The sequence below is a fragment of the Podarcis muralis genome, chromosome 2, assembly GCF_964188315.1.
Source record: "Podarcis muralis chromosome 2, rPodMur119.hap1.1, whole genome shotgun sequence".
Classification (NCBI taxonomy): domain Eukaryota; kingdom Metazoa; phylum Chordata; class Lepidosauria; order Squamata; family Lacertidae; genus Podarcis; species Podarcis muralis.
In genome coordinates, this window is record NC_135656.1 from 103910160 (window position 1) to 103923142 (window position 12983).

The 12983-nt window shown below is 44.6% G+C and overlaps 1 protein-coding gene across 2 annotated transcripts; it reads left to right on the top strand.

Moving 5' to 3' along the window:
• The first annotated feature begins 3767 nt into the window (after positions 1-3767).
• Positions 3768-11954, top strand: NDUFAF3 (NADH:ubiquinone oxidoreductase complex assembly factor 3). Of its 2 annotated transcripts, XM_028719632.2 has the most exons (6): positions 3768-3937; positions 6088-6280; positions 6530-6596; positions 9055-9155; positions 10391-10493; positions 11752-11954. In XM_028719632.2, exons 1-5 carry the CDS (start codon positions 3861-3863, stop codon positions 10481-10483), a joined length of 531 nt encoding a protein of 176 aa, XP_028575465.2. In that variant the 5' UTR covers positions 3768-3860; the 3' UTR covers positions 10484-10493; positions 11752-11954. The 2 variants fall into 2 exon arrangements, with proteins under 2 accessions (XP_028575465.2, XP_077781248.1); XM_077925122.1 differs by lacking the exon at positions 11752-11954 and having other exon boundaries at positions 10391-11470.
• Positions 11955-12983: the final 1029 nt, after the last annotated feature.

Consider the following 12983-nt stretch of genomic DNA (forward strand, 5'->3'; position numbering starts at 1 on the left):
GGAGCAGGGACCAAGCAACAGGAGCTCACCCTGTTGCGGGGATTCGAACCGCCGACCTTCTGATCGGCAAGTCCTAGGCTCTGTGGTTTAACCCACAGCGCCACCCTATATATAGAAATAAGCAAACCAATGATATTTTAGGGAGCAGGCTAGCAGGTGGGGCCCATTACTTACATCATAGGAACCTACACAACACAAAACACTGTTGCTGTGTGTAGGTTTTATTTTACAGTGGTACCTCGGGTTAAGAACTTAATTCATTCTGGAGGTCTGTTCTTAACCTGAAACTGTTCTTAACCTGAAGCACCACTTTAGCTAATGGGGCCTCCCGCTGCCACCGCATGATTTCTGTTCTCATCTTGAAGCAAACCCAAGGTAATATTTCTGGGTTAGCGGAGTCTGTAACCTGAAGTGCATGTAACCTGAAGCGTATGTAACCCAAGGTACCACTGTATTTGTTTTTTTATATTATATTTTGGAAATGTACATCCAGTGTTTTTTCCCCTTTAAATTTGTTGGGGCGCCCCAAGAGAGTGGCGCCCTAAGCTACAGCTTATACGTAAATCTGGCACTAACTAGGCCCCACTTTTTCTTGAAGCATGAGCAGTAGAAACTCCTTCCAGCGTCCTCTCAGATGCATAAGAAACATGCCCATCCAGACTGCCTCTCCTTAGCTAGGCTGACTAGGTGGTTTACACAGGGAAGAGGAACGTTTCTGACTCTTAAGGACCACTTCCTGATCAGGATCTCCATCACAGACCAAATGTGACAGGTGGCCAACATCCCTTTCACTCTCATCAGAGGGAAATCAGGCTTGTAAAGGCCTTTTAAAGCCAGTCCCGCTGTAATTCTAAAGTGGAGGGGGGAGAGACTCCCAAAGACTTTGGTGAGCATTTGGAAGTCTTTTTTTTTTTTAATGTGATATATCTTTATTGTTTTAAAATATGCCAGGAAAGCAAACCAACTAACCAACAGACATACAATCAAATAAACTATAAATTGACAAACAGAGAATAGCAATATATGAAACAACACAATTCTTATAACTAACATCATTTGTACTCCCAATGATGTGAACGACTGTAAAACTTATAAAACAAGAAATTAAAAATGACTTCCAATTAGTCTCGCTGTACTTTATCTGTTGATTATCTTATACCACACAGTTACAAATTTCTTATATAGTTTCTGTTAACTTCCCTACAAACTTATATTTATACAATGCAAAGTTCAGTCTAATTCTGCCAAGAAGTTTCCTTTTATACCGTAATTTTTAAAGAATACTTTAAAGAATTATCCAATCCTTATAGACTATTTGTTTTGTTTGGCCTCTTATCCTTCCTGTCGTCTTTGGTGGCTGCAGGTATTCTACCATTAGGATTTGCCAATCCGCCATGTTAGGTATTGCTGTATTTTTCCAATTTCTTGCTACTAAGATTCTGGCCGCTGTCATCCCATACATGAACAATGTTCTTTTCGATTTCCCTATTTCTTTTGGCAATATACCGGTACTTAATAGAAATATTTCTGGCCTTTTTTTTAATGTAAATTTGAATAATTTTTAAAGTTCTTCATATATATTATTCCAAAATACGCATTTGGAAGTCTTTAAAGACCACAGCAAGACTGGGTTTAAGATCCCCACCTCCCTCGTAATGCTGTATCTTGCTGCAATCTTAAAGCGGGGAAACTCACCCAAGCCTTGGGAAGTCTCCATCTCTTAAGATCGCAGCAAAATGGGGCTTAAAAGGGAAGGAGAGAGACTTCTCCACTTCCTTTTTAGTGCTGAGTTTAGATGCACCCCCAGAGCTCCCGAAAGTGTTTCCTCTCCCTTCATATGTGAAGAGGGAAGGATTCTGCTTAGCGCCAGTTCCTGCAGTGCTTTGAAGGTTCCTGGCAAACCAGCTGTTTGTCGGGGGGCTTTGCAGACTGTTTCTATTGTAGTATTTCATGTTGCTTTATTGTTTTGTGAAAAGCCTCAGGTGTTATTTGGAACGGAAGGCGGCATACAATTGGTTTTAAATAGTGCAAAATAAAACCAGCCGCCTGTCAGCATGGTCATGAGTGATAGGCGTTGGAGCCCAGCAATAGAAGGTCCCTGAGTCTCCTCCTCTATTTTATAGGGATGAAACAGAAAGCTGGTTTTTCTTAGATGCGTCATGCTTTGGCTTATAATGCAGACTTGAACCCTCAAAGACTAAATAATAGAATCATGGGGATGGAAGGAAGGGAACTTCCTACATATGTGGTGGTCCTGTGCTAAGGTTAAGGCTTTCTGAGACATTATCTACAATGAATTTTAAAAGATACTAAAATATAATTTCAGCAAAAAACCAGAGGCATTCCTATTAGGGCTAATTGGTGAAGAAATTTATAAAAAAGATGTAAATCTATTTATGAATTCCACAACGGCAGTAGGCAGCAGCAAGAACTCCCTACATTGGAAGACTGGAGAATAAAAATGCTAGAATTTGTGGAGTTGGCAAAGCTGAGGGGAGAATGAGGAATTGGCCTGAAGAAAAATATCAAAAGGACTGGAGCAAATTTATTCATTACCTGAAAGAAAATTGTACACATTTAAAAACGTTTGTAGCATTAACGTGAAATGTTTTGTAATGTGAAATTAAGGTGCTGATTTATAAATAAGAATGTGATCTTTAAAGGCGATTATAGGATAAAGAAGTGATTATGGGAATGCGAAAGATATGTTATAGACTACAGGGATGTCAGAAAGAGAGATAGAAGGAAGTCAAAGCTCACTTTGAGCAAATAATATAAGTTGTGAATAAAAAGGTAAAGGTACCCCTGCCCGTACGGGCCAGTCTTGACAGACTCTGGGGTTGTGCGCCCATCTCACTCAAGAGGCCGGGGGCCAGCGCTGTCCGGAGACACTTCCGGGTCACGTGGCCAGCGTGACATTGCTGCTCTGGCGAGCCAGAGCCGCACACGGAAACGCCGTTTACCTTCCCGCTAGTAAGCGGTCCCTATTTATCTACTTGCACCCGGGGGTGCTTTTGAACTGCTAGGTTGGCAGGCGCTGGGACCAAGCAACGGGAGCGCACCCCGTCGCGGGGATTCGAACCGCCGACCTTTCAATCGACAAGCCCTAGGCGTTGAGGCTTTTACCCACAGCGCCACCCGCGTCCCAAGTTGTGAATATGTATACTGAATTAAATGAAATATGGAAAAATTCAATAAAAATTATGTTATATAAAAAAAAAAGAATCATGGAGATGGAAGGCATAGCTGTCAACTTTCCCCCCCTTTTAAGGGAAATTCCCTTATTCTGAATAGGATTCCTCGCAAGAAAAGGGAAAAGTTGACAGCCATGCCACAAGGGCCATCCAGCCCTGAGGAATCTCAACTAAAGCATCACAACTAAAATAAAATAAAAAACGAAGACAAATTTTATGTATGGTAAAGCCGAAACCCCTTACTCAGAGTAAACCCCATTGGCCTTACATCTGCAGAAGAGTGTGCTTTCCGTCTACTAAAGTGACTATCAACTCGCTCGCAATGACTGCGGCATCATAGAACCGTAAAGTCGGAAGGATCCCACAGGTCACCTAGTCCAACCCGCTGCAACCCCGGAATCTTTTGCCCAACAGAGGTTGCAGGATGCCTCCTGTTCATTGAGCCTCCCATGTGGAAAGGAAAAAAATTGTGAGCCTGTTATACACCTGTCACCATCTAGTGGCGATTTTTCTCAGTGCAGTTTTATATCTCCCGCCACCAGGCAACCTTCCGGCTCCTCCTCTTCTGGCTCCGCCTGCAAGTTCCGCTGGCGCCGCTCCGGGTCAGGCGCGCGATTTCTTGCTTCGCAAAGGGCGCCGCGTTTTGCGCCGCTTCCTCCTCCACGGATGGCTCCGCTCAGGCTGCTCGGGCCAGCCCTGGGCTGGAGGCTCGCTGCTGCGGCAAGGCCCGTTTATCTCAGCAGGTAAGCGGGATCTACACCCCGCGGAGGAAACTGACAGTGCCCTATGGCTCGGGGCCGCCCGCCTCCCTCGCCCTCAAGGATTCCCATGACTTGGGTTTCGTGCTAGGCAGAAACCCAACTGGTCGAGGCTACCCCTTCGCAGCATCTCCGGACGGGGGGCGGGGAGGAACTAACGCTGCTGAATTTCCGCCTGGCGTGAAGCTTTTAACTGCACCGCTTTTGTGCCAGTAAGCAAAAACGGAGCAAGGAAGCAAGCCCTGCTTCTTAGTGATTTATGTCAGTGACTGAGCCTTGAAGCGGGGGTGTCTAACTTTTTTGCCCTCCAGGTACCATTGAGAGGCAGCCGTCACCATCTCTGACCATTTAAGCCCTGTTTAGGGAAGCTTTTAATGTTTGATGTATTTTAATATTTTGATGTATTTTAATATTTTTTTGGAATATTTTAATATTTTTTTGGAATATTTTAATATTTTTTTGGAATATTTTAATATTTTTAAAATATTTTTTGGAAGCCGCCCAGAGTAGCTGGGGAAGCCCAGCCAGATGGGCGGGGTATAAATAAATTATTATTATTATTATTATTATTATTATTATTATTATTATTATTATTGGCAGTGCAGGCCAGGGCTGATGGGACTTGGAGTCGCCACGTGCCCGTTCTGCACGACGTCAGCTTTCGCCACCTTGGTGCCTTCTATATATTTTGTTTTAATTTTTTTATATTTTAATCAAAGTAATAATAATAAATAAAAGTGTGCACCCCCCAGACCACTCCATTGTAACTATCCAACCTCCCCAAATTTCAACACCTCTTGCGATGGTTTGACCCCTTTCCTTTTTAACAGTACAAATACTATAAATACCTTCCATATCTCAAAATAATTTCTCCTCTCTATTCCCCATCTTACCTTGATAGCCCACATTGATTTATCATTAATAGCTATATCCCACACCTCTTCGAACCATTCTTCCATTTTATATTCATCCTACCCCTTCCAGATGTTTTGGACTACAACTCCCATCAGCCCCTGCGAGCACAGCAGATGGGCAGTGCTGTAGGGTGCTGGACATTTGGAAGGCACTAGGCTGCCTGAGCTTGCTTTAGCTTATGTTTAACAACAACAACAACAACAACAATAATAATAATAATAATAATAAAGAAGTACTCTTAAGTACACACAGAGTATATTTTTATACTGCACAATTAATTTCTGAAACCACTGAGTTGCTGCGGCCAGCTCAAGCATACCCATGATATCCTGAGTGCTATGCTTGGAACCAAAGAGCAAGAATAGGAATATTTCTGCAAAGCAGCTGCTTTTAACCAAGCTTTTGAAATGGGATGACTTCTGTATTGTTATGATCTTGTATTTTGTAAGCCTTCTTGAGTTCCTTTGGTGAAAAAAGGTGGGGTATATGCTTTTCAAGTAAATAAAAAAGCGGAGAGGGACCCAGAACATTTTATTATTATTATTATTATTATTATTATTATTATTATTATTAATTTATTTGTACCCCACCCATCTGACTGGTTAGCCCCAGCCACTCTGGGTGGCTTCCAATGTATATAAAAACATAATAAAATGTCAAACATTTAAATCTTCCCGATACAGGGCTGCCTTCAAGTGTCTTCTAAAAGTTGTGTCGTTCTTTATCTCCTTGACATCTGACGGGAGGGCGTTCCACATAGAAGGCGCCATTGCCAAGAAGGCCCTCTGCCTGGTTCCCTGTAACCTCACTTCTCGCAGTGAGGGAACTGCCAGAAGACCCTCGGAGCTGGACCTCAGTGTCCAGGCTGAGCGATGGGAGTGGAGATGCACTTACAACAGGGCTGAGGCCTTTTAAGGCTTTAAAAGTCAACGCCAACACTTTGAATTGTGCTCGGAAAAGTATAATTTTATTGAAACTTTCCAGCATGTTATGAAAATGAAACTAATCTAAATAAAAATAAAGAGGAAACAAAAAAAGAAAGAAAACGAGAGAGAAAGTGGGATATGAGAGAGAGCGCTCTATCAGGGGTAGACCTTAACCCTTATATCACACAGAAGGAGGTAGACCCTCTTGAGCTCCCGCCACCCAGCAGTGATCCTGAGCACACTGTGATTTAGATACAGTCTCAAGTGTCTTCTTCTCCATACCTCCATCGCCAGGCCACCCCAGCGAGGCCACCGCCTGACACCTTCAGATGATGAGCTCTACCAGAAGACCACGATCCAGCACCTGGAGAAGGAATCCCAAGACATCATGTACATAGAAGGCTACAGTGAACGAGGCTTCAACATCAGCGGGAACAAGGTGGTGGGGCCTTGTGCAGTCTTGCCACGAGCCATCCTGCAGTGGAACGTGAGTTTGGGGCAGGGCGGGGCCTTTCGACTCCTCAACATCCATCCCGATGCTTGGAAATGCGGACTGTGGTGCTAGGAAGGAGATTCCCTTATCTGCAGACAGGACTGTCAACCCTGGAAGACATCTTTCCAAGTCCTGAGATCCTTTGTTAGATCATTGATCTCACAACCATATCCTGAGCTGTGTAGTGTATTTTTTCTCTTATAAAGTAATTACAAGACTTCCTTTTTCTCCTGTCCTTTCCAGGTCGGCACACATAAGGACATCACTGCTGAGAGCCTTGTCCTGTTCCGCCTGCTGGAGCCTCGAATAGGTACAAGTGCTCTAATTTCCTTTACGCCTGGCATGGGGAACTTCTGGCCTGCCAGTTGTTGGATTTTATATCCGATCATCCCCGACTTTTAGCTATGCTGGCTGGAGCTGGTGGGGAGTTCTTCTGGTCCAGCAATATCTAGATGGCCATAGGTCAGCCAACCCACACTTACTGTGCTCTTGTGGGGATGAGAAGGAAGCAAATTGCTGGGAAGACGGTTTGTGAGCAACCTGGTTGCAATCATCCAGTTTTACACCTGGATATTGCCCCAAAATGTGCTTCAAGCTTGCCGCCTGCTCTTCCTCTGAAGAGCAGCTTGCCTTGGGTTCTAGGCAATGTACACAATCCGCCTGACTTGCCTTGAGCAGTAGAGCCCTGGGAAGACCCAGGGGAGATGGTGGAACTCCTGCAGGGAGAGGAAGTTCAGTTGTGCAGGAAAATGAAGTTTCATTGCACAGATGGAAGTCCTTGCACTAATGGGACTTCTTTTTTAAATTTCATTTATACTTTTCAGAGACATACATTTCACTGATTTTACATTCATTTTGACATTTTAAAACTTGACTTCCTTCCCCGTTTCTGCGGTTTCTTAAATTTATATTTATTACCTTCTGCATATCCAAATTAACTTAACTTGCTCATTTATTTATCATATATATTACACACACAAACACACACACTTATATGCGTTTCCGTGTGCCGTCTGGTTCCGTGTGCTGTCTCCCTCGGCCAATTAACCCCAGAGTCGGTCACGACTGGACCTAACGGTCAGGGGTCCCTTTACCTTTATATAACAATAATCCTGCTAGTGTTTTTATCTGTATACAGTTTATCTGTAAATATTCAACAAACCATTTCCATTCTTTTATAAAAAGAAGTTTGTTATCTTGATTTCTTATTCTTCCAGTAAGTTTCCCCATTTCTGCATATTTCGTAAGTTTTTGTATCCATTCTTCCTTTGCTGCGATAATGGGACAACTTCACTGGGGGGGGACCCCATTGTGTTTTTATTAAATGATGAAATTAAACTTAAGGGTGGCAAACAGAATTTCCCGTCCCTCTCTAAGAAACTGAGAGCATCTTGCTGCTTTGACTTGTTATTTTTTAAAGTGTTTGGAGTGTCAAGTTGATTGATTACGCATGACCCCGCTAATTGGATTTACGACCCCCAATTAGCTGCGGCAGGTCCGGCACACTTCCTCTGAGCACCTCTGCTCCTTCTGCCGCTCCAGTCACGCCGTAGCAGAGTTAACACAGCGGGAAAGCTATCACGTCCTTTGACAAACATACAGAGCACAGGTTTGTCTATTTACAGTTGTTTATTCCAACAATTCTCCGGAAAATCCAGGACTACTTGCAGCCATGACAAACTGCTTCCTTTTTCTCTCACAGCACAGAGAGGAACAGAGAGAACTCCTCCCAAACTCCTCCCAGCTTTGAAAGCCGATGTCAGAATGTTGTGGCATCATGGGAACAACTTAACCTGTTAAGTTCCAAACTCCACACCCCCCCTTGCCGCACATTCTGACAAGACCCTTTTGAGTTCAACACCTTTCCCTTTGCCTTGTGCCTCTTTCCAGCATCTTTCCCCGGCACCTGTTGAACCCCTTCAACACTCTCAGAATCACACTGTGCGAAACATACCCACGCACTTGTGGCCTGATACCTTTCAGGTGGAATACCCTTTGTTGTGCGACTGGACCTTCTGGGCACAAACTCAGATGTTACCTCTGACTCACCGCCACCAGAAGGTGTGTCCTCAGCATCACGGGATTCCCCCTCTGACTTAAAGCGTTTTCGAATCCTCTCCATTACACTCACAGGAGAACTGGGCTCGCTTTTGGGTGTCCTCTTAACATCTTGTGGAGAAGCTACCGATACCTCCTCCTGTTCCTGACTTTGGTCAGTGACCTGATCGTCATCATCGGATTCTGAACCCTGATCTTGGACCTGGTCCTCATCACCGGGGTCAGCCTCTGCCTCCCTTTCCTCCTCAGAATCAGACAGACATTCTGAGAGCACATCACGCATGACAGCAGTTTTTGACTTTTTATCCTGCTCATAGAACTCAGCGTGTTTACTGATCAGCACCTTACTCTGATCACCTGATGGATATGCAAACCTCCATGCACGTGCTTCCGGCTCATACCCGCAGAAGATCATTTTCCGGAACTTGGATCCATCCATCCATTTTCCGGAACTTGGCTTTTATTACTAGGGGGGAAAACACTGCATTAAATTATTTCAGGGAAATGGTTTTTTAAAATAGGGGAAATGGAATTGAGGCTGCAAATAGGATTCCTAGCAGCTGACCGGAGCCAAATGAAGTGGGTGGCATGCCAGGCACAAACTGATCATCTTTGCCTCTCGCAGCCCATTCCATTGAATGCTCAGGAGGGAGGTTGAACTGGTGTCCGTTCTAATCGCTTTCTGTGGTTTCATCTGTTGGCTGTCTTAGAAATCCTGGTCCTGGGGACGGGAAGCAAGGTGGAGCGGCTGGATCCCACTGTCCTGAAGTTAATGCGTCAGTGTGGGATTGCTGTGGAGGTACAAGATACGGTAAGAGGGCCCAAAATGGGGACGAGAAGCAAAGGAGACAATCTGCTCCCTCAGTTCTAGTGCTTGCTTCCTTTGGATCTCTCACCTCTGTATTTGAAGCCTCAGCATTTAGAATTTGGAGCTGGACGGGACATGCTAGCAGCATGGTGTCATAGGCTTAGGAATCAGATTTGGGCCTAATGCTCCCATTCCTGCTGGCAAAGAAATGTTGGCAATATCTGCCAACAACTTAAGGAAGAAGAAGAGGAGGAGTTTGGATTCGATATCCCGCTTTATCACTACCCTAAGGGGTCTCAAAGCGGCTAACATGCTCCTTTCCCTTCCTCCCCCACAACAAACACTCTGTGAGGCTGAGAGACTTCAGAGAAGTGTGACTGGCCCAAGGTCACCCTGCAGCTGCATGTGGAGGAGCGGGGAAGCGAACCCAGTTCACCAGATTACGAGTCCACTGCTCTTAACCACTACACCACACTGAAATTGTATGGAGATGTACTTTATTTGGGGCAAATCTTATCTCCAGAGCTCCTTGGCTATTTGTTCTTTCCAACACCAGGTTTCTGGCTGCGAGGCCTCTGGTATATTGGTGTGGGTATTTTTCATCCCTTAAAGAGTAGGAACTTCTAGGTATTGATCACTACACTGATAACATGAGCCGTTTGCTGCAGTGAGATACACTCTGTTCATTGTTGTTGTTTAGTTGTTTAGTCGTTTAGTCATGTCCGACTCTTCGTGACCCCATGGACCAGAGCACGCCAGGCACTCCTGTCTTCCACTGCCTCCCGCAGTTTGGTCAAACTCATGCTGGTAGAACACTGTCCCACCATCTCGTCCTTTGTCGTCCCCTTCTCCTTGTGCCCTCCATCTTTCCCAACATCAGGGTCTTTTCCAGGGACTCTTCTCTTCTCATGAGGTGGCCAAAGTATTGGAGCCTCAGCTTCAGGATCTGTCCTTCCAGTGAGCACCCAGGGCTGATTTCCCTAAGATTTCCCTCTGTTCATACTGGCTGTTTTTGCTGAGATGCACTCTTATCGTTAGATTTGCACTCTGCCTTGATCCATGCCTTCCCCAACCCAAACTTCTAGCTCAGTCAGTAGAGCATGAGACTAATTGCAGGGTGGTGGGTTTGAGTCCCCCACTGGACAGAAGATTCCTGCATTGCAGCAGATTGGATGACCCTCACGGTCCCTTTCCAGCGCTACAATTCTGATTATTTTTTCGTCTCATTGCTTTCGCAGCCCAATGCCTGTGCAACGTTCAACTTCTTGACAAGTGAGCGGCGTATGACTGCTGCCGGCCTTATCCCACCTCACGGTGTAACACGTGGCTGAATCTCTGAGGGTAAGACCCAGGGGAAGGAAGAGTCTTTGGCAGGGCGAAGAAAGAGACGCTGTTGTCACACCTGCCATGTTCTTCGTTGCTGCGTTTGAGGGACCCTCCTGTTTGAAAGCAACACAAGCCCTTGTGCCCCAAGGCGTATCTGTCAACCTGTATGAATGAGTGACAAGTCTTTTTTTAAAATACAAGAACCCCAGCATGGCTAATTCTAGAGACAGCGTACTTAACACCCACTTTTGGGATGAGGCCCTGGGGTCTAGAAATGTAAAAAGGAAGAACCGCCTTCAGTTTGATCCACGTGCTAAATTTGAGGATAGAGAGGCAGTCTTTCTTGTGGGAAAAAATCTAGCACTGTGGAGTTTGCACATTAGATCAGCTGATAGATGGAGATTCTTAGTTTCCTGTGTTGTGGTCTAGAATGATACTATACTACCAATGAGTGCTGGATATAGCAATATTTTCAGTTATTGCACTCCTCGGTGTCCGTTTATGGTCTGCCTGCTTTGAGGGCTGCAGACTCCCCCCAAATAGTTGGAAGGAGTAATTGGATATTCACAAAAAAACAAAACCTGTAATTATTGAAAAGTAGAAGTTCAGGAACTTAGGAAATAATGGAAACCGGGAGTTAGAATGTGTTGTACAACCTAAGCAATAGAAAATATATTGGAATATAATACAGAATACTTATTTAGATTTGAGATTGATTCAGCAAAAATTGGCTTTTTGGATATACTGGACGCCACAACTACTCTACAAGAGAGTGCTGTCAAACTCGGATGGACATTTGAAGTGTAATGCTGGAAATATCTGCTTTAGGCGTATGATGTGGGATTGTCCAATGCAACTGGACTTTCTGAAGTTGTATGTAACAACTTTGCATGAGCAAAATCCTTGATATTCATGGATGTTCGTGTACTTTTAAATTATGTTCCAGTTGTATGGGATTGATGGCAGGACAACAAAAATTGATTTCGCAAGCCTTTAGAGTGTCACCGAGTGATTTATACTTCAAGCCTGGAAGGGTAAATATTCACCACCTATTACAGAGTTGTCTAAAGACCTTAAATCCCTTGCTGCATCTGAACATACTTTCTAGAAACATCAATTTCATTTGATATATGCTACCCCCCCCCCCCCCGTCCAAGTGGATATTCAATCTCTCTATATAAATTACAACAGATGTAATTGATGCAAACTGACAGGTGTTCCTACTCCTTTTTGCCCCCCCCCCCCAATAATCTTGCAATAAAATTCAAATAAGAAAGAACACAGGACAAGCCAATGACAGAACTTTGGCGATATGGATAGCATCCTTGAGCGAAGTGTGTAATCTTAGCATTTGAGCGTGGACTAGCCCAGAGTGGCGAAGATCCAGAATATACTTGAAACAGAATAACGTGGAACTATTATGTGTTGTGTTTTCCCAGTGTGTATAAAGGGATTAAGGACCCAGCTGTTACGTGACTCTTAAGTTCTATTGTATTTTATGGGTTGGAAATTTCTGCACAAAGGGAAGAAGTGGGCATCTTCAAGCCCTGGTGTGTAGGCTTTGAGCCAGCCATCCAGCCTCTCCTCACATTGTGTGCTTTAAGAAGCATTTTGTGCGGAACCAGCAGCGAATTGCATTTCTGTAGCTCACCTTCCAAGATGCTACAGAACTGGCAGGCGTGCTTTTAAAAAACTACTCTCACAACAACCTTATGAGGTGGGGCAGATAGATTATTTGAACCTGGGTTTTCTCCAATACCCCCCGCCCCGTTTCTGAACATGTCCTGTGTGTGTGTGTGTGTGTGTGTGTGAGAGAGAGAGAGAGAGAGAGAGAGAGACAGAGACAGAGACAGAGACAGAGACAGAGACAGAGAGAGAGATGAGTGTGGAAGCCAGGGGAAGGGAGGGAAATGGTGCAACCATTAGACTCAAAGGAGATCTTGGGGCCATTTCAGGCACACACCCCTCTCAAAGTTCAAATATGTCACAAAGGGGAAAGGAAACACTTATGTGAGTTGTTCTCTGCAGGGCTGGCGCTCTTGATTTGTCATGTCTTAGTCCCAGCAGCTCCCTTGCATGTTGCAGTTCTCCCCCCCCCCCCCCCGATGAAACATGCAAACCCACTTGGCATGTTGCAGTAGCAGCAGGCAAGAGGAGCAGAAATTCCTTCTCTCAATTATGCATTCTCTGAATATGAGGGCCCTTTGCTTGTGTTGGCTTATTCACCAGAAACTGCAGTTCCTCGCTACTAAGTATTATGAATGGAGGGGAAAGAAGTTTAACCTCCTTGAACTGGATTATTTGCTTCTATGTAAGGGACCTTCTTGGAAAGATCAGAGTGCCTGTGCTTCCTTAAAAGGCTTGACATCTAAGCATCATTGCCTCTGAACAGGTGGCCCCTTTTAACAAGCCGCAGATCTTTCTGGCAAGAGCAGCCCCGTTCGCCTAAAAGGTCAGACTGCATGCTCAAAGGCTTGGCAAAAGCACACAAGTCCAACTTTACTT

Coding starts and splice junctions, on each gene's coding strand:
- NDUFAF3 (XM_028719632.2), top strand. CDS start 3,861: ATGGCTCCGCTCAGGCTGCTCGGGCCAGCCCTGGGCTGGAGGCTCGCT. Junction 3,938..6,087: donor AGGCCCGTTTATCTCAGCAG/GTAAGCGGGATC, acceptor CTCCATCGCCAG/GCCACCCCAGCGAGGCCACC. Junction 6,597..9,054: donor CCTGCTGGAGCCTCGAATAG/GTACAAGTGCTC, acceptor TGGCTGTCTTAG/AAATCCTGGTCCTGGGGACG.